This window comes from Herpailurus yagouaroundi, unplaced genomic scaffold (genome assembly GCF_014898765.1).
Source record: "Herpailurus yagouaroundi ecotype Mexico unplaced genomic scaffold, PumYag 188, whole genome shotgun sequence".
NCBI classification, from domain to species: domain Eukaryota; kingdom Metazoa; phylum Chordata; class Mammalia; order Carnivora; family Felidae; genus Herpailurus; species Herpailurus yagouaroundi.
This window is the reverse complement of record NW_024412419.1, coordinates 15,617,137-15,638,048: the sequence shown is the minus strand read 5'-3', so window position 1 is coordinate 15,638,048 and position 20,912 is coordinate 15,617,137. Positions and strand designations below refer to the sequence as shown.

The 20,912-nt window shown below is 37.8% G+C and overlaps 2 protein-coding genes and 2 long non-coding RNA genes across 7 annotated transcripts in view; 2 read left to right on the top strand and 2 right to left on the bottom strand.

Moving 5' to 3' along the window:
* Nucleotides 1-6,970, top strand: part of WDR35 (WD repeat domain 35) — a 61,335-nt gene extending 54,365 nt beyond the window's left edge. For 3 of the 4 annotated variants that reach the window (XM_040496141.1, XM_040496139.1, XM_040496138.1), the window contains 5 exons: nt 297-461; nt 1,568-1,708; nt 2,367-2,523; nt 4,372-4,612; nt 4,913-6,970. In XM_040496141.1, coding sequence (XP_040352075.1) covers nt 297-461; nt 1,568-1,708; nt 2,367-2,523; nt 4,372-4,612; nt 4,913-5,063 — 855 coding nt within the window. In that variant the 3' untranslated portion in view covers nt 5,064-6,970. Of the gene's footprint in view, nt 1-296; nt 462-1,567; nt 1,709-2,366; nt 2,524-4,371; nt 4,613-4,912 lie in introns of those variants that run through there. The other variant, XM_040496142.1, reaches the window with a different exon arrangement.
* Nucleotides 6,971-9,453: 2,483 nt separating this feature from the next.
* On the top strand, nt 9,454-16,395 carry TTC32 (tetratricopeptide repeat domain 32). The gene is made up of 3 exons (XM_040496137.1): nt 9,454-10,074; nt 13,479-13,645; nt 14,600-16,395. Exons 1-3 carry the CDS (start codon nt 9,923-9,925, stop codon nt 14,737-14,739), a joined length of 459 nt encoding a protein of 152 aa, XP_040352071.1. The 5' UTR covers nt 9,454-9,922; the 3' UTR covers nt 14,740-16,395.
* On the bottom strand, nt 12,981-13,472 carry LOC121044160 (uncharacterized). The gene is made up of 2 exons (XR_005797174.1): nt 13,263-13,472; nt 12,981-13,157 (listed from the first exon to the last, which is right to left on the bottom strand). It is a non-coding gene; the product is annotated as an uncharacterized LOC121044160 (long non-coding RNA).
* Nucleotides 15,814-17,120, bottom strand: LOC121044159 (uncharacterized). Its single transcript, XR_005797173.1, has 2 exons — nt 17,007-17,120; nt 15,814-16,209 (listed from the first exon to the last, which is right to left on the bottom strand). It is a non-coding gene; the product is annotated as an uncharacterized LOC121044159 (long non-coding RNA).
* Nucleotides 17,121-20,912: the final 3,792 nt, after the last annotated feature.

The following is a 20,912-nucleotide window of genomic DNA, read 5'->3' as shown; positions in this document are numbered from 1 at the left end:
ACAGAATCTGAAACAGGCTCCAGGCTCTGAGCCATCAGCCCAGAGCCCGACACGAGGCTCGAACTCACGGACCGCGAGATCATGACCTGGCTGAAGTCAGACGCCCAACCGACTGCGCCACCCAGGCGCCCCGAGACTCTTAATTAAGGTTACTGTATTAAAAAAAATATATACTGGTTTTTAATTTTAATATAGTGTTATTTATTACTATAAACTTAAATCTTTATTGTGTGAATTTTATGACATGTATGACTATAAATGCTTCAGTAGCTGAACGGCATATTTTTCCCCCTCAGTGGAACAAAGCTGTTGAGTTGGCTAAAAATCACAGTATGAAAGAAATTGGATCCCTGTTAGCGAGGTATGCATCTCATTTATTGGAAAAGAATAAAACTCTTGATGCCATAGAACTCTATCGGAAAGCCAATTACTTTTATGATGCTGCTAAACTGATGTTTAAGGTAATACAATAATCTTGGTGAGTATTTGCTATGTTCTAGTTACCAATGTTTTCTTATGTACTGAAGAACACATTTTCCATTTTCTTTGAGAACAAGTACTTGCTATAGCAAAAGCCCTCTTGTTTTATTTCTGCTATAACTATGCATTATCTTAGTATTATTACCTTTTACTAAAAAAGCTATTCATTAGTGTTAGCACCTTACTGATCCCTAAACAATTGAATATTTACTTAATACTGAAGTTAACAAAGAGTTATAGAATTTTCAGGGACCATAAAATACAAATTCCCTTAATAATGGGAATTAAATCCTGTTGATAATAGAATTTTGTCCTTTTAAATGTACACATTTTAAGGGGCATCTGGGTGGCTTAGTTAAGTGTCTGACTCTTGGTTTTGGTTCAGGTCATGATCTTGTGTTTCGTGAGTTCAGGCCCCACGTGGAGCTCTTGCGCTGACAGAGCAGAGCCTGCTTAGGATTCTGTCTCCCTAGCTCTCTCTCTCTGCCCCTCCCTCACATATGCATGTGTGCACGCGAGTTCTCTCTCCTTCTCTCTCAAAATGAATTAAAAAACTTAAAAAAATAAATGTACACATTTTAAATACATTACTGTTTCATAATATGCATTTGGAAGGAAAAGGACTAATACAGTATTAATGTATATACATTTTATATTCTGTTCTATTTTTTTCCCGTTGATTTAATAAAAAAGGGAATATCCCCCTCAATCATTTAGATAAATCCTTCTTTCTGAAGTCTGTACCATGTTAAAGTCCTCTTATCTCAGTATACTTGGAACACTGTTTTTAAAATCTCCTTATGGAAAATGCTACCTCTTCCACGAAAACTTTCTGCATTTTGACTTACTTATTTAAGAGCATTTGTTATGAGTTGTAACTCCAAGGGCTAATGCCAAGGAAAGAACTGAGTACTTATAAGCTAAGGAAAAGGAAATGGGCTTAAAAATATTTATCATAAATGGGTGGTATTTATGTTCCATCCTACTGGTTTTTTCTTTTTATTAAGGAATCAAATTTTAGAGATGATTGTATGTGTACAAATAAAGATTAAGAAATATCTTCCCCAAGTTCTTTAAATGTTTAAAGATTGCAGATGAAGAGGCAAAGAAAAGAACCAAACCTTTACGTGTCAAGAAGCTGTACGTACTGTCCGCTTTGCTTATTGAGCAGTACCATGAGCAAGTGAGAAATGCCCAGAGAGGAAAAGTGAAAGGAAAGAGCTCAGAGGTAAGGTGGAACATTACAGAACATGAAGTCATCTGAGGTGTTTAAGGAAAAAAGACTATCAAACTTCTCTTTAGGGACAGGCCATTTAATTTGTTTGTCTGCATTTATTTTCTTAAATGATATGAGGAAAAGGAGTGACTGACTTGGAATTAGTACTCAAATTTAGAAATTTCTGCTGAGGAATATTGGAAACTTTTCCTGCAAGACTAATTTGTAGACTTTGCTTTAATTTTTTTTACTTGGTAAACCCTTTCTAACCAGTGAGTTTTAAAAACCTTGCTAGAATATGTATATTACTTTATGTGTAAATGAATCTCTTACTAACTTAAAGTTTATAATGAGTTCTATTAAAAAATTTGACCACACCATGGGGAGAATTGTTTCACAGTGTGTATGTTTGTCAGATCACATCAAGGTGCACTTGAAATAATTTGCAGCTTTATTGGTCAATTATAGTTTAATAAAGCTGAAAGAAATTTTTGATTACAGCAGCTTAACAAAATACGAATTCTAATGGAGAAATGAAGTCTGTAATGACAGTTTTGTAATGATAAAATCTACTTTCCTTAGTTTAATGTATAAACCGTCTCAGAAGTTGTCTTCGTTAGGGTGACTCATAGTTGCACTGACAGAAAACGTGGCTCTGCTTGACTCATAGGCCACATCTGCTTTGGCTGGTTTGCTGGAAGAGGAAGTTCTGTCTACAACTAGTCGCTTCACAGATAATGCTTGGAGAGGGGCTGAGGCTTACCACTTCTTCACACTTGCCCAGAGGCAGCTCTATGAGGGATATGTTGACACTGCATTGAAGACAGGTGGGCCTTTGACCCAACGGGTACAATGTGTTTAAATTGAATGTGAAGAGCCAGCTCCTTCAGATTGCCCATATATTAACTTCAGTAACACTTTTATTCATGGGTTTATTTTCATGTTTGAGATTTGCTGTCTATAGTCTATTTTGCACATTCTCCTTTGTTTTGAAGTTCTTTTGATTTTTTTAAATACATACGGTTCACATTAAAGTCAGAGGTTTGAGATAAGCAAAAAGAATGTCTATAGCATTCACTATTCTTTTCATTAAAAGTTAAAGTTTTGAATATATAAAAAAGTTTGTGTTTTTTATAATATCAGGAGGATAACATATGTCCTTTTTAAAAAACATAATATGTTGTAAAATATTTCCATAATAATAGATTTCTATAGTATTTAACTTGTTTTTTTGTTAAAATGACACTGTAAAAAATAAAATGTCACTTCTGTAATGATTATAGTCAAAACAGAAAAAAATAAAATAACCTAATAACTTGTAAAATAATCTTATAACTCAGAAGTAATTATTACTGACATTTGGGCGAACTTCATTTTATTTATTTATTTATTTATTTATTTATTTATTTTTTATTTTTTTTTTTTTCAACGTTTATTTATTTTTGGGACAGAGAGAGACAGAGCATGAACGGGGGAGGGGCAGAGAGAGAGGGAGACACAGAATCGGAAACAGGCTCCAGGCTCCGAGCCATCAGCCCAGAGCCCGACGTGGGGCTCGAACCCACGGACCGCGAGATAGTGACCTGGCTGAAGTCGGACGCCTAACCGACGGCGCCACCCAGGCGCCCTGTGAACTTCATTTTAGACATTTCTCCATGCCTATAAAATTGTGGACAGTTTTCCTTAAGCTAATATCATACAATATATGTTGTTCAGGGGCTTGCTTGCTTTATGCCCTCCGTTGTATATTGCAGTCATGTTTCCATGTTGGTAAACATAGATCCATGTTATCACTTGTATTAGCAAGGGGACTGTAACAGTTTTTTTTCTAATTGGTTGTTATACGTAAGAATTATTTTTATTTTTACATGTTTACAACTGACCTTTATTTAATTTTAACTGATTAATATGTGGTATAAATTATGCAGTTAGGTTTAAGATAGTTCTATTTCATATAACTTATACACAGTTTCTAAACATGAAAGATAAATTAGAATTTTAACTTGAGAGTTTTCATCTACTGGGTGAAGAAATCCAATATACAATCTATTAATTCTACAGTACATTTTAAAGAAAGATTATATCTCTAGTATAGAAAAAGTAAAAATAAGATATGGCAGCTATCAAAATAAATGTCTGAACTGACAACTTAAGAGGCACATTGTCACTTCTCTTTTCTCAAAGTTCTGTTTCATTCAGTAAGACAAAAAAATCTCTTCAAAGAGATGCAAAGAAAAAACATGATTTCATACTGCTTTGCTTTTTTATCAAAAAGAAACCTGATGTTATTTTGAGTATTATGACTAACTGTATAATATTAATTTACTTTTTTCTGGAATGCCACAGAAATTCTAATATATTAACATGAAACAAAAGATGTGGGTTTTGATACCAATTTTTATTTTTATTTTGTCTTTGTGTGTGTTTCTGAATGGCAGAGCGTGCACATCATTTGATGGTGGTTGTTTTGTAGGACCTGAGCTGTTAGCTAGCGTTATAGAACTGGGAACTCACGTAACCTGCTTCCTTCTACCAGTGCTTCGATCTCCCACCGTTATTTTAAGTTTGTAAGAGTTCATGTAGGTTAAACTAAAGCAGCTTAACATAGACTCTTTTCCATGCACGATCATACTAATGATTTCTTTTCAAAATCTAAGTTGTCCTCTTTTCTCTAGCTCTTCACCTGAGAGACTATGAAGACATCATCCCTGCCGTCGAGATCTACTCTCTGTTAGCACTCTGTGCGTGTGCCGGTAGAGCTTTTGGTACTTGTTCAAAAGCTTTTATTAAACTTGAATCTTTAGAGACCCTCAGTTCAGAGCAGAAACAGCAATATGAAGATCTTGCTTTGGAAATCTTCACCAAACATACTCCAAAAGATAATAGAAAATCTGAATTGGACAGCCTTCTTGAAGGGTAGGCTAATTGTCATTAGGATATGTTATACACCCTATTAGAAGCTGAGATTTCTAGAAGTGTAGTAGTGTGATATAATAATTTAAGCACTAAATTTTGAAGTAATTTACCTTAATATTACAACCTATTTTATTTAGTCTTGTGAGTATATTAATGCTTTATTTTCTTATTTAAGAAAAGTTTTTAATCGAAAGTTGCCTTGAGATGTTTTTCATTCCTTAATTTTTTAATTGTGATAAGTAGTTTAAGTAATTAGAAGTTTTAAAGTATAATTAATTGTTTTTCCTCTTGTTTTTACAGAGGGGAAGGGAAATTGCCAACATGTGTTGCCACAGGAAGCCCAATCACAGAATATCAGTTCTGGGTGTGCAATGTGTGCAAGCACTGTGTTCTGGCTCAGGAAATCAGTAACTACAACTTCTGTCCCTTATGCCATAGTTCAGTGGGATGAAGAAATGACAGATTGTATCTAACTGTAACATACATGTAGCATGTATACATAGCTCTAAGTGGATATATAATAAAACTGACTTTCATACATTTTATATAAAAATCAGCACCATTATTTCATAGTTGTATATTTACACAGTTACAAATTATGTGTATAACATCTATATTATATATACATATATGTATTATGTATACATACAATTTTGTGTAAAAATACAACTATGAAATAATCATGCTGATTTTCATATAAAATGTATGGAAATCAGCCTTATTTCCTACCTGCCTATATCTATCTGTCTATAAATTATGGTTACATAATACTATGAAAAAATTCCAAATAAGAAATTTTTCTCACAGTTTCAAGGTTACTAATTCATTAAGAAACCTTGGCAGGGGGCAGGTGGGGGAAGCATGGGAGTGGGGCAAAGTTGAATTTAGAGAGTTGACATAACCTGTATTAGAAGAATGTTAAACAATTGTGATACTAAAATTAGCTCTATTGCTAGCTGTATTTAATTAAATAAGTATTGAATGTCTTCTGTATTTTATTTTCAGAAATGAGAAGACACTTAAAGATATTTTTTATAATTTGAATTGTTTCTAATAGCCTTATTTTTTTATATAGTTTTTCCTTTTTTATCTACCCTTTTAGCCTCACCTGAAAGATGGCATTTGGCATTACTCTTTATATTGTGCAGAAAAATTGGCTGTATTTATAATGATATAAATTTATACAAAAACATCCATTTTATAGTTATAGTTTTATTTGAAACATTGTCTCCAAGCAGGGCCCTTCATTTAAACAGCTCTGGGGCTGTGGGCAATGATCCTTTCTTAATAATGTGTCTGTTTTATCATTAATTTAAAAAGAAAAACTTGCAAGCATTACAATGGGTAATTGCTTACCTGTTTTATATAGCTAGAAGTGTTCTCCACTTCTTTCTCATGAATTTATGTCCTTTCATTTTGTGGCTGCAGGCCAGACTCTAGCACTGTTTCATCACAGTTATTTGCTCAAGTTTGGCTGATGTTTAGTAGAGGCAATAAATAAAGAGAAATATGCCACGCTACTATTGCAGCTATAATACTTAGGTTAGTTACCACAATGTCTGAAAACAACCATTATACCTTGTAGACCTAGTTATCACATATGTCTACATGTGTATACATACATATATACATACATGTGTAAACACATACATATATATAGAGAGAGAGACATATCTTTTCTACTATTGTAAAATCTTATGCCTGTTTGGGATTTATATCTCGGAAAGTTTTAGTGATCTTCCATAATGTCTTAAGGACCTTTGTTTTGGATAAAAATAGTACTAGAGACTAAAGACCCACAGTATGAACTGACTTAATTTGGTTTATTCAGCATGAAGGAAATTTAAGAATAACAACACCAAAAAACTCTCCCCTGATGAAAGGAGCAAAGAGAAGCAAAATTGTCTATGTGTAACAAGTACTTGGAGAGAAGTTGGACAGAATGAAGCATATAATGAAAACAGTATAATGAAGCAGTTATGTTGTTTCTCTTCCTGTAATAAGCATGTACTGACTCCATTTAATTAATGCTGAGTTGTTCTTTATCATAAAACTTGGCCTGAATTATGTGAGGTTTCAAAGTATAATTGTATTACATTTCAAAGTTTGAAAATACTTTGGTGGGCCAAAGTATTGAGATGATGGGACCAACTGATAAAATTTATGGTGATAAGCAATGTGCTTAACAAGCAACAAAGATTGTTGACCTGCTATCATGCCACAAATGCTAATTTTATTACACATGTTTTTTTGTTTTCGTTTTTTTTGCTAAATACACTTTGAAATGATCTTTTTGTATTCCAAGAGCTGAGATTTTAGGTTTTACATGGCATTAAAAAAAAAAAAGGAAAGACTAAATATTGACTTGTATTTATTCCTAGTTTCCTCTATGTATAACTTAAGGGTAACGTGGTATTTGTTTTGATTTAAATTTTTCAGTGGGGGTTGTTTAGGAGGGTGTTGGGCTCCAGAGTGGATAAGAGGAGAAAGGGACAGGAGGTACAATAGATGTAGAATATCATTTTTACTACCAAACAGAAAAAACAACTTTGACAGGTACTAGGCAAATGTCCGATGATTGGAGGTTGCAGTGAATTACTCTAGAGGTCATATAGAGTTCTCATTTAGAAATGGGGGAAATTTTTACCAGATTTTTAAGAGAAAATCAGAAGTACTTATTTGATAATTTTATAGCTCTAAGATATTGCTACTGAGTTTCTAAAATGAAAATGACAATATTATGTTGCCCCCTACTGTCTATTCTTAGGATTAATTCATTTTTAAAAATAAATTAATGCTTTTTTTAAAAAAATAAACATACTTTTAGAAAAGTAACATATATCCCTGGTAGAAAACTACAAAAATACATAAAGGGTATTTATGAGAGATGGGAAATGAAAATGGTCTTAATAACCTCTTTAAAATTAGAGGCATTAATTTATATTTTAGTTGAATTTAGAAGAAAAAATGGGGAAACTGAAGAAATCACTATATTGTAAGTTTTCTTCATAATAAGAACTACTTGTTCTTAAGAAATTTCTCTAAAATTAAGAGAAAAAGTAGCCATTAAGAGGCTTGGAGTTAATATTTTATGTAACTACTAATTATTTGGCATAGCTTGTATTTCTAGTGAGTAAAATTTAGAGAAAAATGAGATACCTCTCACAGATACCATAATAGCCAAAATTAAAGCTGCCAAGTATTGGTCAGGATATGGAACAACCGAAACCCCTATATATTGCTGGTGCAAATGCAAAATAGTACACTCATTTGGGAAGAGTTGAGTTTCCAAAGTTCTCTATATATTTTGGGGGGGAAATATGTATGTGTATGTGTGTATGCATGTATACATATGTATTTGTGTGTATGTATATATATTTTTAACTGGTCCAGTCAATGAAAGTGAAGCTTTACTGAGGCCCCAGGATCATAGGGTCAGGCAAGAGGCTGCCCTGTAGGGGAAGGAGGAGCCCATTGAGGGACTTTATTTGACTTTTCTTCTCAGGGCTTGGGTTGTTGGTGTGGCCATACTTTTTTCAACAGTTGACAGTATGAAGTTTCAGGGGAACATAACACATTCAGCAGATTATCGTGTTGCAGTTGTACTTCTGGGTGAGGAGGCTGGTTGATGCCACCCCACAAGCAAAGCACCACATGCAGGTGGACTCTGTGGAAGACGGACTTGAGTGTCAGAGAGGGACAGCAACTGAGCCTAGCGCCAGCAATGAAATTACAGGGCAGGCCCTCCAGTGTCATGTAGACCAGAGCTTCTCAAGTGTGACAGAGACACCAACTCAGAATCTTGTGTGTCCTATCAGTAGATGGACACATCAGCCCAGCATCTCTCACAGAACATGATTTGCAGATATTTTCTCCCATTCTCTGGGGTTTTTTTTACTCTATATAGTCTTTTAATGCACAAAAGTTTTAAATTTTCATGAAGTCCAATTTATGTTTTGTCTTTGGGGTCACATCCAAGAAGTTGCCAAATCCAGTGTCACAAAGCTTTTGCTTTATATTTTCTTCTAAACATTTTATATTTTAGCTCTTACGTTTAGGTTTTTAATCCATTTGGAGTTAATTTTTTTATATGGCGTTTCAGTCCAACTTCATTCTTTTGCATGTGGATATCCAGTTTTTTCAGCAACATTTATTGAAAAGGCTGTCTTTATGCTAATACCACAGTGTTTTGATTACTATAACTTTGTAGCTGAGTTTTGAAAACAGGATGTGAGTACTCTGACTTTGTTATTTTCAAGATTGTTTTTGGCTATTTGGGATCCCTTGAAATCCCGTTATTAATCTTAGGATGGATTTTTTCTATTTCTACAAAAGTATCATCGGCATTTTGAAATGGATTCCATTGTATCTGTAGGTCCTTTTAACTTGAACATGGGATGTCCTTCCATTTATTTATGTGAAATTTCTTTCAGCAGTGTTTTATAGTTTACATTGGACAAGTCTTTCACTTCTTGGTTAATTCCTAAATATTTTATCCATTTTTGATGCCATTATAAATGGAACTGTTTTCTTAGTCTCCTCTCTGGAGTGTTCACTTTACATAATTCTTACTTGAACTAAACATTTACTGTACTTAATCAATTACAATCTGGGTTTCCCTTTGGCATCAACAGCCAGAGAATGTAAACTAACATAACAGACCAAATTTTTAGCACAAATTACTTAATGAATTCTTACACTATTCCACAGATATAAGAAGTTTGCAATCTAGGATCTTGGAGCTAATAAATGGTAGTTTGAATTCGGACACCTTCTCGACAGTGTGTCCGAATGGCCGCAGCCTATTCAGATCATCCTCTACCGGGTGTTTGGCTGAGAGTGGTCGCTGGAACCCCAAAGGCGTGCTACAATAAATCTGCTGGCCAATTAGCCATTCGTAAAGCAAACCAAGGTTTCTTCTGCTTCCGGCACAGTGAGGCTCTCTCCCCCCATAACTCGCTGTAACAAAGGACAAGCTCCTCGCAACATAAGTCTACGGATTTGGAAACCAGTTTGGAACCATCTGTCTACTGCTTTCTAGAAAAAGAGGCAGGCAGGACCAGCAGTAACACCAGAACCGCACTTCACCGCAGTCGGTCCGAACTTTACCGGTACGACTGAGCTCCCCGCTAGCACCGAGTCATCGATCTCGCGAGATGATGGGTCCTCGAAAGGCACAAACTTCCCCCTTTGCGAGCGCCGAGGTTTTGCTGTCAAATTCCGGGAGTGCGGAAGTGGCCCCGTGGTGCTGCCTCTAACCGTTCAGAAGTCAACTCCTTTTCTACACGAAAAGCTAGGCCTCAGACCGCTATGGATGGGCAGCAAGGGCAACCAAGCCAAGCATCGCTGGCACTCGCCCAAGCTCACTTCAACAAGGGCGAATACGCGGAAGCCGAGACGCTGTACTCCGCTTACATTCGCCAGTGCGCCTGTGCAGGCTCCGAGGGAGCTGCGCCCGGGAGGTAACTATCGCGAGAGGTGGGGTAGCTGCACCTCTGGGAGGTGCGAAGCAGGGGTCGTCAAAAGCCCGGCGCTCAGCCGCCTGACTTTGGGGTACCGAGGATGCTGGGGGCGGATGCTTGCCTTTTCAGAAGGGCAGCAAGGGTCGCGTTCTTCTGGGACACCCGGGGCACCCGCTGCCTTCTCCCCCCGCCCCTGGGAGTTCTGTGTTACTCACTCTGACCCAGAGCGGCAGCTACGCTTTTCCGCCTGTCATTTTAACAGGCGGATATTGGAGACCTTGTGATGGCGATTGGACACGACTGGGTAGTGCCACGCGAGTACGTGGGACTGCGACTCCAACCGCCACATCCCAGCTAGGGTGTTTCCTTTTTCACTTGTGTGTGTGTGTTGCGGGGGGGGGGGGTTGGAGATCACTCGGCGTAAATATTATTTCACCCACACATCATTCATCCATCGATATTTCAAAATGCATTTCTAAATATTAAGAGTTCTTAAACAACCATAATATCATTATTGTCACAAAATTCCTTAATGTGAAATACACAATTAGTGTTGTGTCCTGATTAATAACGTCTGTTGTTGTTTGTTTGTTTGATTTCTTGGTTGGTTTGTTTTTTATAGCATTTGGTTCAAGTCAGGATGCACCAGGTCTCTTAATCTATAAGGCCCCTCTTCTTTTTTTCCCTCGAAGTCTGTCGAGGAAGCCATCGTGTGTTTTGAGTGTTTACTGAATTCATCTTCCTGATGTCTCCTGCACTGTTTGTGAGTTGGCATTTAAATCCCGAGGCTCGATCCAATTCAGATCCGGTATTATGGCAAGACTATGTCACAGGTGGTGGTGTGGACTTCCGTCAGAAAGCATATAATGTTTTTCTTTTTGTGATGTTACCATCCTCACCTGCTAATACCTGCTTGCCCCAAGTACTTTGGGTTTATACCTGGATGTGTAGCATTTGTTGTTATTCCAAATTTTGTCTGTGTTCTTATTGATGGAGTGGGGTGGACGAGGATGAGAAAAGAAAGAACAGAGATGGGTGGAATGAACAGCTTTTTGCCAGTTTTGTGTCTTCTGCACCATCACTTCAGGGATTTGGTTTTTCTTGACAGGATGCCAGTTTGTTTTTTGAATGAGCCTTATGATTCTTCTCCAGGTTGTTAAACTCATATGGAATGAAACCAGAAAAAATGAATTTGCTTTCTTGTTTTGATAACACACCAAGGTAATAGTTAATAGAAATTTCTGAACAGGCAGGAAGACAGTAGCACCATTCCCTGAGCTCCCCCGACCCCGCCAGCCAAGGGAAAAAAAAAAAAGATTAGTAAACATAGAAAATGTAGTTTTCTATCATTGTTTCAAGCTCAAAGAATAGACTTACCTAGTAGGTTTCAAAAAGTATTCATCAGCAACAGAAATATTGGGCCATCTAGTCTCCTTTGCACATCCAACCTGAAAAGCACTGACTATGTTGGTAGCAAATGTAGTATCTGCGTCTTAACGAAGGCAGGACAGAACATCTGCCAACATTTGGTAGAAGGTGGTCAGCGTGCCTGAATGAACCTTCTTTCCTTACAGTTCTGAAAATCTTCTAGGATCTCATGAATTTACAATGAATTCTGTCATTTCAGATTTTTTTTCCATCAAATATATCTTTTAGCTTCAATTTATTTTTTAAAATAATAGGTCACTGAACCATTTTGAAAAAGTATTTGCAATTTTTGCATTCCTGTCACTCTGAATGGTTTACAACATTTTGTTTTCATATCCCAAAGTGCAGTGTTAGCCATAAACCTAACTTCCAAATGTATTTTTATTATTATTTTTGTTAAAGTGTGCAAATGCAAAAAATCCACATTTGTGTTAGGTAATTAAATTCTAGTATGATAAATACTATCATTACTAAAATCTCAATATTGTGAAAATAAATTTCGGCTTTAACAGCCCGTGTGTTTAAAATATGAAGCAATTTCCACATGAAAAGTACATTTTTAGAATTTGTTGTAATGAGATCTAATTCTGAACCAAACATTTTACGGACCTCTGAATATAAGAAATTTGTAACAAAGTTTTAAAGCTTAAAAATGGAATGACTAAAACCTTCCTGGAGTCCTGAGGCTGCATTTTTAAAAAGAAACCCTTTACTGGACGGCAGTTCACTGAGTATCGTAACAGAGATAGTTGTAGGGAGCGTGCCCTCCTGTTCCCCAGGTTTCAGCGATGGTGCTGGTGGCATCCAGAGTATTCTCGCACTCAGTCTCTGTCATAGTTCACGGAAACAGAAGTTTTCTCATGTTGCAGTGTTTCTGTCCATAGTTAGTGAACTTAGACTTTGAAGGAGACCCCCGTGAGGACCTCTGGTGGAAGCCGTGGTTGCAGTGCCTGTCAGATCTCAAGGATCTCGATATTAAGAGAATGTCACTTTTAATATCACTGACTGCAGTCACAGTGTTTTCTGAGGACTGTACTTTGCACCGTGGGGCATCACAAAGAAATGAGAGCTGAGTGTAGCCTGTGCCTTTTCTATTTGGCTCAAATTTGAGAATTCCCTTGGAAAAAAAGAAAGGAAAACAGAATTGTCTCGGACACGGAGCAGCGTCCATTAATGTTCTCTGTGCAAGTGACTCCTCTGGCAGGGGAGGGGTGACCCGCTGAGTTGGTGGCTGGTCTGGCTGCCTCGGCTAAGCCCTTAAAGAAAGTCTGCTCACATAGAGCCCCTTAGGCAGCCTCTGGAGGCTTCAGAAGCAGAGCCGATTCTGCACACAGGACCCCCAGAGCCCTGGGGGCTGATGCCCTCCTAGCAGAAGGCCCGTGTGGCCTTGGGGGCGATCCCACCTAAGATGGGAGGGAAGGCAGCTTTGTCCTGAGAAGCCCTCCCTGGGGGACAGCATACTGAATTTCCAGTCAGGGTCAACGTGTATTTCTTTATTGGTGAAAAATGATTAGAAATCTCATTTTTGGGGGGATCACTTAAAAATTTGAGAGTAACACTGATGATTCAATCTGCCGTATGTCTGTTGCAGACTGGAACTTTAGGCTGGCTTTTCCTCCTTGCTCAGCATGTCGTCTTTGCCCTGCTGGTATGTGCTGAGAAAATGAACAACGATTTTAATATTACATTCTGCAAAACAAGTAGTCAGTGAACAGGGTCTCTGAACATACTATGAAATTAATGTGTTTTTTCAGACTGACCAGGTAGCGCTACCTCCCTACAACGTAGATAACGGGATTAAACAAAAACTGATTCCACTGCTTTATTTCTTCGCATTTCCTTTCTTCAGCGTGGTGTTCCAGTTTAGATACTGCATGTTATAGGCGATGAAGTTTGACAATACCCAAAAGAGAGTGAAAGTGGAAGCGGGAGGCATTTGGTAACACACGTTTTTAATGCGAACTTTTTGTTTAAAGCAAATGCAGCCCAGAGGACTTGGCTACTGCGTATAACAACAGGGGGCAAATCAAGTACTTGAGGGTTGATTTTTATGAAGCCATGGATGACTACACATCTGCCATACGAGTCCAGCCCACGTTCGAAGTTCCGTATTACAACAGAGGGTTGATATTGTATAGGCTGGGTAAGAATTTTTTCCCCCTTTTGTCTTTGACTATAGTCTGTGAATTCAGAGCTCTCAGATGCTGTGAAACTAATGTAGTAAACACCAAGTCTCCAATTTATGTTAAAATTGAGGCTTAGAGCCTGGAACAAAGAAAGCTTTTATTCTGGGCTTTTGGTGAGCTTTACAGACCGCAGTGGAGCCCTGGGGTGGGGATTCGACCTAGGCCGGGTGAGGGTGAGCCTGTCACTGGGCGCCTGTGCCTTCCCAACTGCTACTTGAGGGCAGTGCTGACGGCCACCTGGGAAACTTGTCTGAGTTAAAATCAATTTTTTTTAATGTTTATTTATTTTTGAGAGAGAGAGAGAGAGAGAGTGCAAGTGACGCAGGGGCAGAGAGGAGGGGACAGAGGATCCAAAGCAGGCTGTGCGCCACGGACAGCAGAGCCCGGTGGGGTGCTCGAACTGGTGAACTGCGAGATCATGACCTGAGGTGACACTCAATCGACTGAGCCTCTGAGTTAAAGTCTTTAAAGGCACCTGAGACAATATAAAGTGAAAGGGTTTTAGATCCTTGCATTAATGGGACTGTAGGTACTGTTTCTCTTTTAAAGTGTTAAAAAGAATACGAATTTCCTGTTTTTAATTTTACTGTCATTGTGTAAAATCGGTGTTAGGATGTTGTTGAGATTTTATGATGATTTATGCTATAAATAAATAAAGCCAGAGCTAATTTTAAGTGTTAATTTAAATTGAATTTAAAATTTTAATTTTAATGATGGCGTAAGGGCATGCAAAATTACTTTGATATACACATGTATATGTCATTACTAAGAGAAAAACAATCCTTTACTAGGAGTGGTTGAAAGCTTGTAAATATAAAAGCCAAAGTGTGTGTTCTCTGAACTCTGCTATGAATAATGTATAGAAATACTCAGTTTTATTACTCTTTTTCATTTTTTGCGTTCTGGTACAGGATACTTTGATGATGCTTTGGAAGATTTCAAGAAGGTATTAGACTTAAATCCTGGATTCCAAGATGCTACCTTGAGCTTAAAACAGACTATTCTAGACAAAGAAGAAAAACAAAGAAGAATTAATGAAAAAAATTATTGAAAGTTTTAGCATAATTGAAATATTAACTCATGATCCTTATACCTGGCATCTCGTTGCTTGTAATGTCAAGTTAGGTGTTGAGCTATTTCAATTTATATTTAAGGTAGAGATTCATTATTAGCACCGAAAGTTAAGTGATGTATTTAAAGTAGTTAATTTCAGATTAACTATGTTGGATAAGTTGCTTTTTATAAAGTGTAAATAAATAATACCAAGGTATAGTGTGTTATTACAGTAAAATATTTAAAGAAGAGTGTGGCATTTTCTTCAGTAAAACTATATTTTTTGTTGTTTTCTATTCTCAACTTTGTATTTAAAAAATTTGGCATCTACAGAAAAGTTGAAGTACAATACAACGAACATCTATAAACTCTTCACTTGGATTCGCTAGTTGTTACCATTGGACCACATTTGCTTTCTCTCTGTATTTAAATATATAAATTTTGCTGAACCATTTGAAAAGAAGTTGCAGATATCCCAATACTTTACCCCTATATGTTTCAGTCTGCAGCTTCTAAGAATCGAGACATCCTCCACTGCAGCTGCAATACCATTATAGTACCTCATAAAATTAATAATTCTATAATATCGTCCATACCCAGCCCATGTTCGAATTTCCCTGATTGCTTCCGCCGTGTCTCACGTAGCTTTTTATTTCTGGACCTGGAATGAATCAAGTTACGTTGCCTCTTGTTGTTGTACCTCTTTGAGTTCTTCTAATCTAGAATAGTTCCCTGCCATTTTCTCCCCGTGGCATTCACCTGGCGAGCAAAGCTTTTTTATACAGCTAAGCTAAAGAGATGCCACATTGGGACTTAAAACCAAACATGTTCTACATGCGAACAATTTGAAACCAGTCTAGATTTTCTCCAGAAATCATTGATAAGATAGGTTGATATTTAAATACGTAAGTCTTCTGTCTCTGGATAATGACAGGAGTTATCGTCATCAACATTTATTGACTACTCACTACAAGCCAAGTACTCTTCAGACTCTGTGTAATGAATTAGGAATTGGAAGGGAGTGGATAGAGAGGTGAGGAACTGAGAAAAGCACTTCATAAACATAAGGCTTAAAAAAATCTGATTTATTTGGGTGCTGTCAATAAACAGGCTGATAAAGCTGTCTAGAATGGGCAAGAAAGGGGAGACAAGACAATGCCGTGTCTCCTCTACGTTTTTTGTTTGTTTTTATTGTTGAGGTTTGACTTTCAAAGATACATATCCTCCATCTTGGGATCGCCCACACTGTTTCACTGTTGCCGTGGGAAAAACCGTTTTGGGGTGGCAGTGACCCTTGGGAGGAGAAAGGCCAGGGCATTTGCCCGGTGGCTTTCGAGGAAGATGTGCTGTTAGTTCTCCGGCCGGCCCAGAGGCAAGCACCGGATCAGCCTTAAAGGGTTGTTTCGAGTTCAAGAGGTCTCGTGAAGCAGAAGAAGTCATTGCCCAGCTTGTAGTTCATAAACAATAGCTGACAAAATACATGGAGAATTTGGGCTGCAGGTGAAGGCGTATTTTTGAAAAGAAGTTTGAAAGGAAACTGAAAGTATCCATATCTCTGGAATTCTTCACATTTTCCAGCGTGGCTTCTCTTTCCATTTGTTGGAAATGTCTTTAAAACAATTTGTAAAGTTGCATTAAAATGTGAAAAAAAAAATCTCTCTTAAAACTTTTATTTAAAAAGCAAAGTCCGTAGGCCTTGGGAGAACTTCAAGCCCTTCTATCCAGAATGTCAAATATTTATATAACGCTCCAGTAACTTTGTTTTCTCTTGGCTTCTATTCTCTTTTCCCTACTGTTGACTGGGGTCAGAAGTAATACGAAAAACAAAAACCAATCCCCCCCCACCCCGCCCAACTCCGTAAAAGAATTTATTTGGTTTTTTAGATTCAACATTTCTTCATCCTTTATCGGAAGAAAAGAAAATCACTGAAGGTCTGAATCAGCACTTGCTAATTAGAACCCAGGCACGGCTTTTTCTCTTGTTACTGGAAATAACTGAAGAATAATGTATTTTTATCACTTCAAAACTTCAGGCATTATGCATCCAGATTGTAAATTTCTGATTGACTAAATAATACCTTTGCTATGTGCCTTAAAGATATTCTTTTTTTGTATGCTATTACTCCGATTTCTCATATTTTAGTATTTCTACTAGAAAAGTACCCAAACGATGTCATTTTCCAGTTTTTCTCTCTGCAAAAACAAGGCAGAAAATTGTGATTTGTTACAAAGTACGGTAAGATAGAATAAATGGACGTAAGTTACTTTTGAGCTTAGAAAATAACTCTTCCACCAGTTGAAAGCGGGGAACTATTTATTTTTGCTGAAATCTAGAACTGAATGAAGCCTGAGGACTTAACTTTCCGACAACAAACTACAGTCTGCTAGTGGAACAGCAAACTAAATTTCCAGGTCAGCTTTTAATCATTATCTCTTTGCCCTCTCCTGGCTCTTCTCTGGTGTTTCCTTCTTTCACTGGCCTCTCTACCCTTCCCCCACTCAACATAAATCTTGGCCCCCTGTCACCGTCCAGGTCTTAAGTCTCTTCTCAGTGGGTGTGATAGATGTCAACCTGCCTTCAGGGCAAATCAATTTGGCATTTACACTGATCTTCATCTCCGTACCAAGTCTAATCCCCCTTAAAATTTTAACTCAGTTTCAAGTAATTAATTAAGCCTCTTTCTTGCTTAACAGCGTTTATTTGTCCCTGAAAATGTTTCTAGTTGAAAAGCTATTATAAAAAAAAAAAAATCCATTCCATTAAGTTTAACTGGAAAAATGATGAATTCCATTTTAGCCCAAGATACCCAAATAGTTTTCACAGGTAGAAAAATATATTAATTGAGCGATGAAGACAAGTTTATATAAGTAATAGGAATTTGAAATCACATAATTACATTTACAACAATTACATCAAGTGTTACGTCATGAATGTTGACTTATACTCATTTTTTTCTTCCTGTACTATTAAAAGCTTTATTGAGACATAACTCACATAGCATACAATTCACCCCCTTAAAGTGTACAATTCAATGTTTTTTTTTTTTTTTTTTTTTTTTTTAATATATTCAGTTTCTGTCCCGCTTTTAAAAGCAAGTTTTCAGCATTTTTGGGTTTCATGGTCCTCTTGTAAACTGCACTTACTGAAGTTATAACAGAAAAACACTTTTGGGCAAATGAAGGGCTAAACAGTACCTAAGAGTTTACGCACAAAACAGATGGGGAGTCCTGAAGGATCGTCTCATCCCCTAAGTAGCACAATGCCAACTGAGTACACGGGAGGCTGTGGCTCTGCCCGAAGCTGACATCGGAATTTCACTTCTGCAGCACATTTACGTGTTTGAGTGAACAGGTTGTTATTTTTAAAAAGTGCTGACAAACACATGGTATAACGTTTCAAGACCCTAGTGAAAAGCCAACAGTCGCTACATGAGCTAAGTGTGTTATTATAACAGCTTCTAGATGAATTCATGTTTTGGTGTTTTCCATACTTCTCAAAAATGTGACAATAAATTATGGGAAAGGGATTCCAGTTAAAATGGCATTTGGTCAGAGACAGAGAGATTTGTTGAATTTCACATCTGATGTCAGAGGGCTTAAAAACACACACGCCATTACATTCTTTACAAAAAGGAAAGAAGATGAGAAATACAATTGTGTTTTTTTGAGTAGCAAAGCAATTGGTAAGATTTAAAAACACAGTTTGTATCTTTTAAAATCACAAGCAGATGAAAGGACACATCCAAAAGGCAAATGATAAAGATGTAGCAAAAGACAAATGATAAAAGAAACCCAAAAGGGAAGCCCACAAAGAAATTCTGACCTGAGAATACGCATAAACAGAGTGAACTCAGAGCACAGCAGTGTCCTCCCAGGTTTGTGTGTCTGTCAGCATATAATCTCACGTGCAACAACACAATGAAGGAGGTCTTGTTTTTCATAAAGGGTGAAGCTGGGGCTGAGAAATTCAGTAACTTGCTCAAAATGATGTTCCAAAATCCATGTAAACATTCGAAACTGCAGTTAGTTATCAACTGATTTTTGTTGCTAGCATCAACTCAAAGCAGACATGAGATTTTTTTTTTTTTTTTTTTTTTTGCCTGCTACAAAATTTAAATCGCTGGTAAATTGTTTTAGTGTCCATCAAGGTGAGTACCAAACCAATATTAAAATTGGTTTTTACAATGGAACATTACTGCAATTCTAAGAGTTCCTTGTTGGTAATTTTCCTTCTTGATTGAAAACAGACACAAGAGATGGTGAAAAGCAGATTAATATTATGAGCAAACTGCATTTGGAAAATGGAAAGCCACAGCTGCCAATATGTAAATTTGTATCTTATGTTAAGAAAAAGTATCCAACATCTATAAATAAGGCAAAAGGAAGATTGCATGTCCTTTCAATAGCACACTGAGCACAGCCCAGCAGACCCACCCAGGGACTATTTAATTCTCTGGGATTACATGTAATTTACAGATCTCTGTCCAGAGGAGAAGTAAATGATTTCTGTCTGGTAGAAACGATAACCCTAAAGATCATGGTTTTATCGCCCTGGCGGACATTAACCAGTTTTGATTCCAACCTAGTAACTTTATTCCCCAATTCTTTCTTCATTGACTGTAAACACTCAGTTCCTCAAATGCTCTTTTACTGTCTTGGTGTTTCTCTCATTCATGAGTTAAAAAGACATTTGTCACGTGTTCATTCTGTTTTCTTAGAAGAGTCATGCATAGTTATAAAAAAATTTTTTTTTAACGTTTATTTATTTTTGAGAGAGACAGAGCACGAAGAATAGAAGAAGACACAGAATCGGAAGCAGGCTCCAGGCTCTTGAGCTGTCAGCACAGAGCCCGACGCCGGGCTTGAACTCACAAATTGTGAGATCATGACCTGAGCCCAAGTTGGTCACTCAACCGACTGAGCCACCCGGGCACCCCAAGTTGTGTGTAGATTTAAACAATTTATATGTTTGCACTTCTATTGAAAAAACAAAACCAACTTTAATAGAGTTTGCCATTATATAGTCTCTTATTTCTCGCAGGACTATGAGAAAGGAGGGACTGGAAATTTCTACTGCCTGCTTATTTGAAATTTCAATAATTCTTGTTTGGATTATGTTGAGGTTTAATTGAGCTCCGAATGAAGTGGAGTATAGGGAAGGCCCTAACCTTAACTCACATACATGTAAGTACTCCCTTTTAAAAGTAGGCAAAAGCTACAGAGAATGTGTTGTAAAAAAAAGGAAAGCGCCCCCCCCATCCCCCATCCCAACCCCAGGTCCTTTCCTGCTCTCACCCTGCAGAAGGAGCCACTGTTACATTGTATCTATCCTTCCAAACCTTTCTGGTTGTACAAATAAACACACCGACACACGTATGCATATGCATGTACAGAATTACGGCTTACGTATCATTATAAGGTAATTTAAATTATTGATTGTCTTGGACATTCTTCTTTGTAAGAACAGAGATCTGCCTCATTCTGCTTGGACCCATGATTTTAAAAAATCACATTAAGAATGCTTGCCAATTTTTTGTTATAAAATTAATAATGCATATGGTAATAAAAATTAAAAGCGCACCGGAGGGATAAATGGAGAATAAGACCCTCTCCTCCGCATTCCCCTCCAGAGGTGACCGCCTTAACCAGAACAACGGGAAACAGTGTTGAACAGCTCACTTTCCTGTTCCTGCCGCTCACATCTTTAAAACATTTGTTTTAGTTCTTTTCACCACCTTTATGGATCTGTGCCCTCGAGGCGGTTTTGGCCAGTTTGTACCAAGAATACCTCTGAGTATATATCCTTTTGACACCACATCTGCCGGAACCTATTTCCACTTCTTCAGAGCGCTCTTTTTAAGGTTACAGTTGCCACGGCGCACCTGAGCTTGCGCGAGTCTGAGCTCCAGGGCCTCCCCACTCCGCTCCCCGCTGCTGCTGGAGCCAGACCCAAGCCCCAGACTCCTCCGCCCCTTATCCCCGCTCCAGACCCCTGCCCCAGACCTCCACCGACCCCAGAACGCCCCCACCCCCTCACCCCAGACTCCCCTGCTCCGGACCCCTGCCCCAGACCTCCACCGACCCCAGAACGCCCCCACCCCCCCACCCCCTCACCCTCTCCCCTCACCCCCTCACCCCCTCCCCTCACCCCCTCACCCCCTCACCCCACCT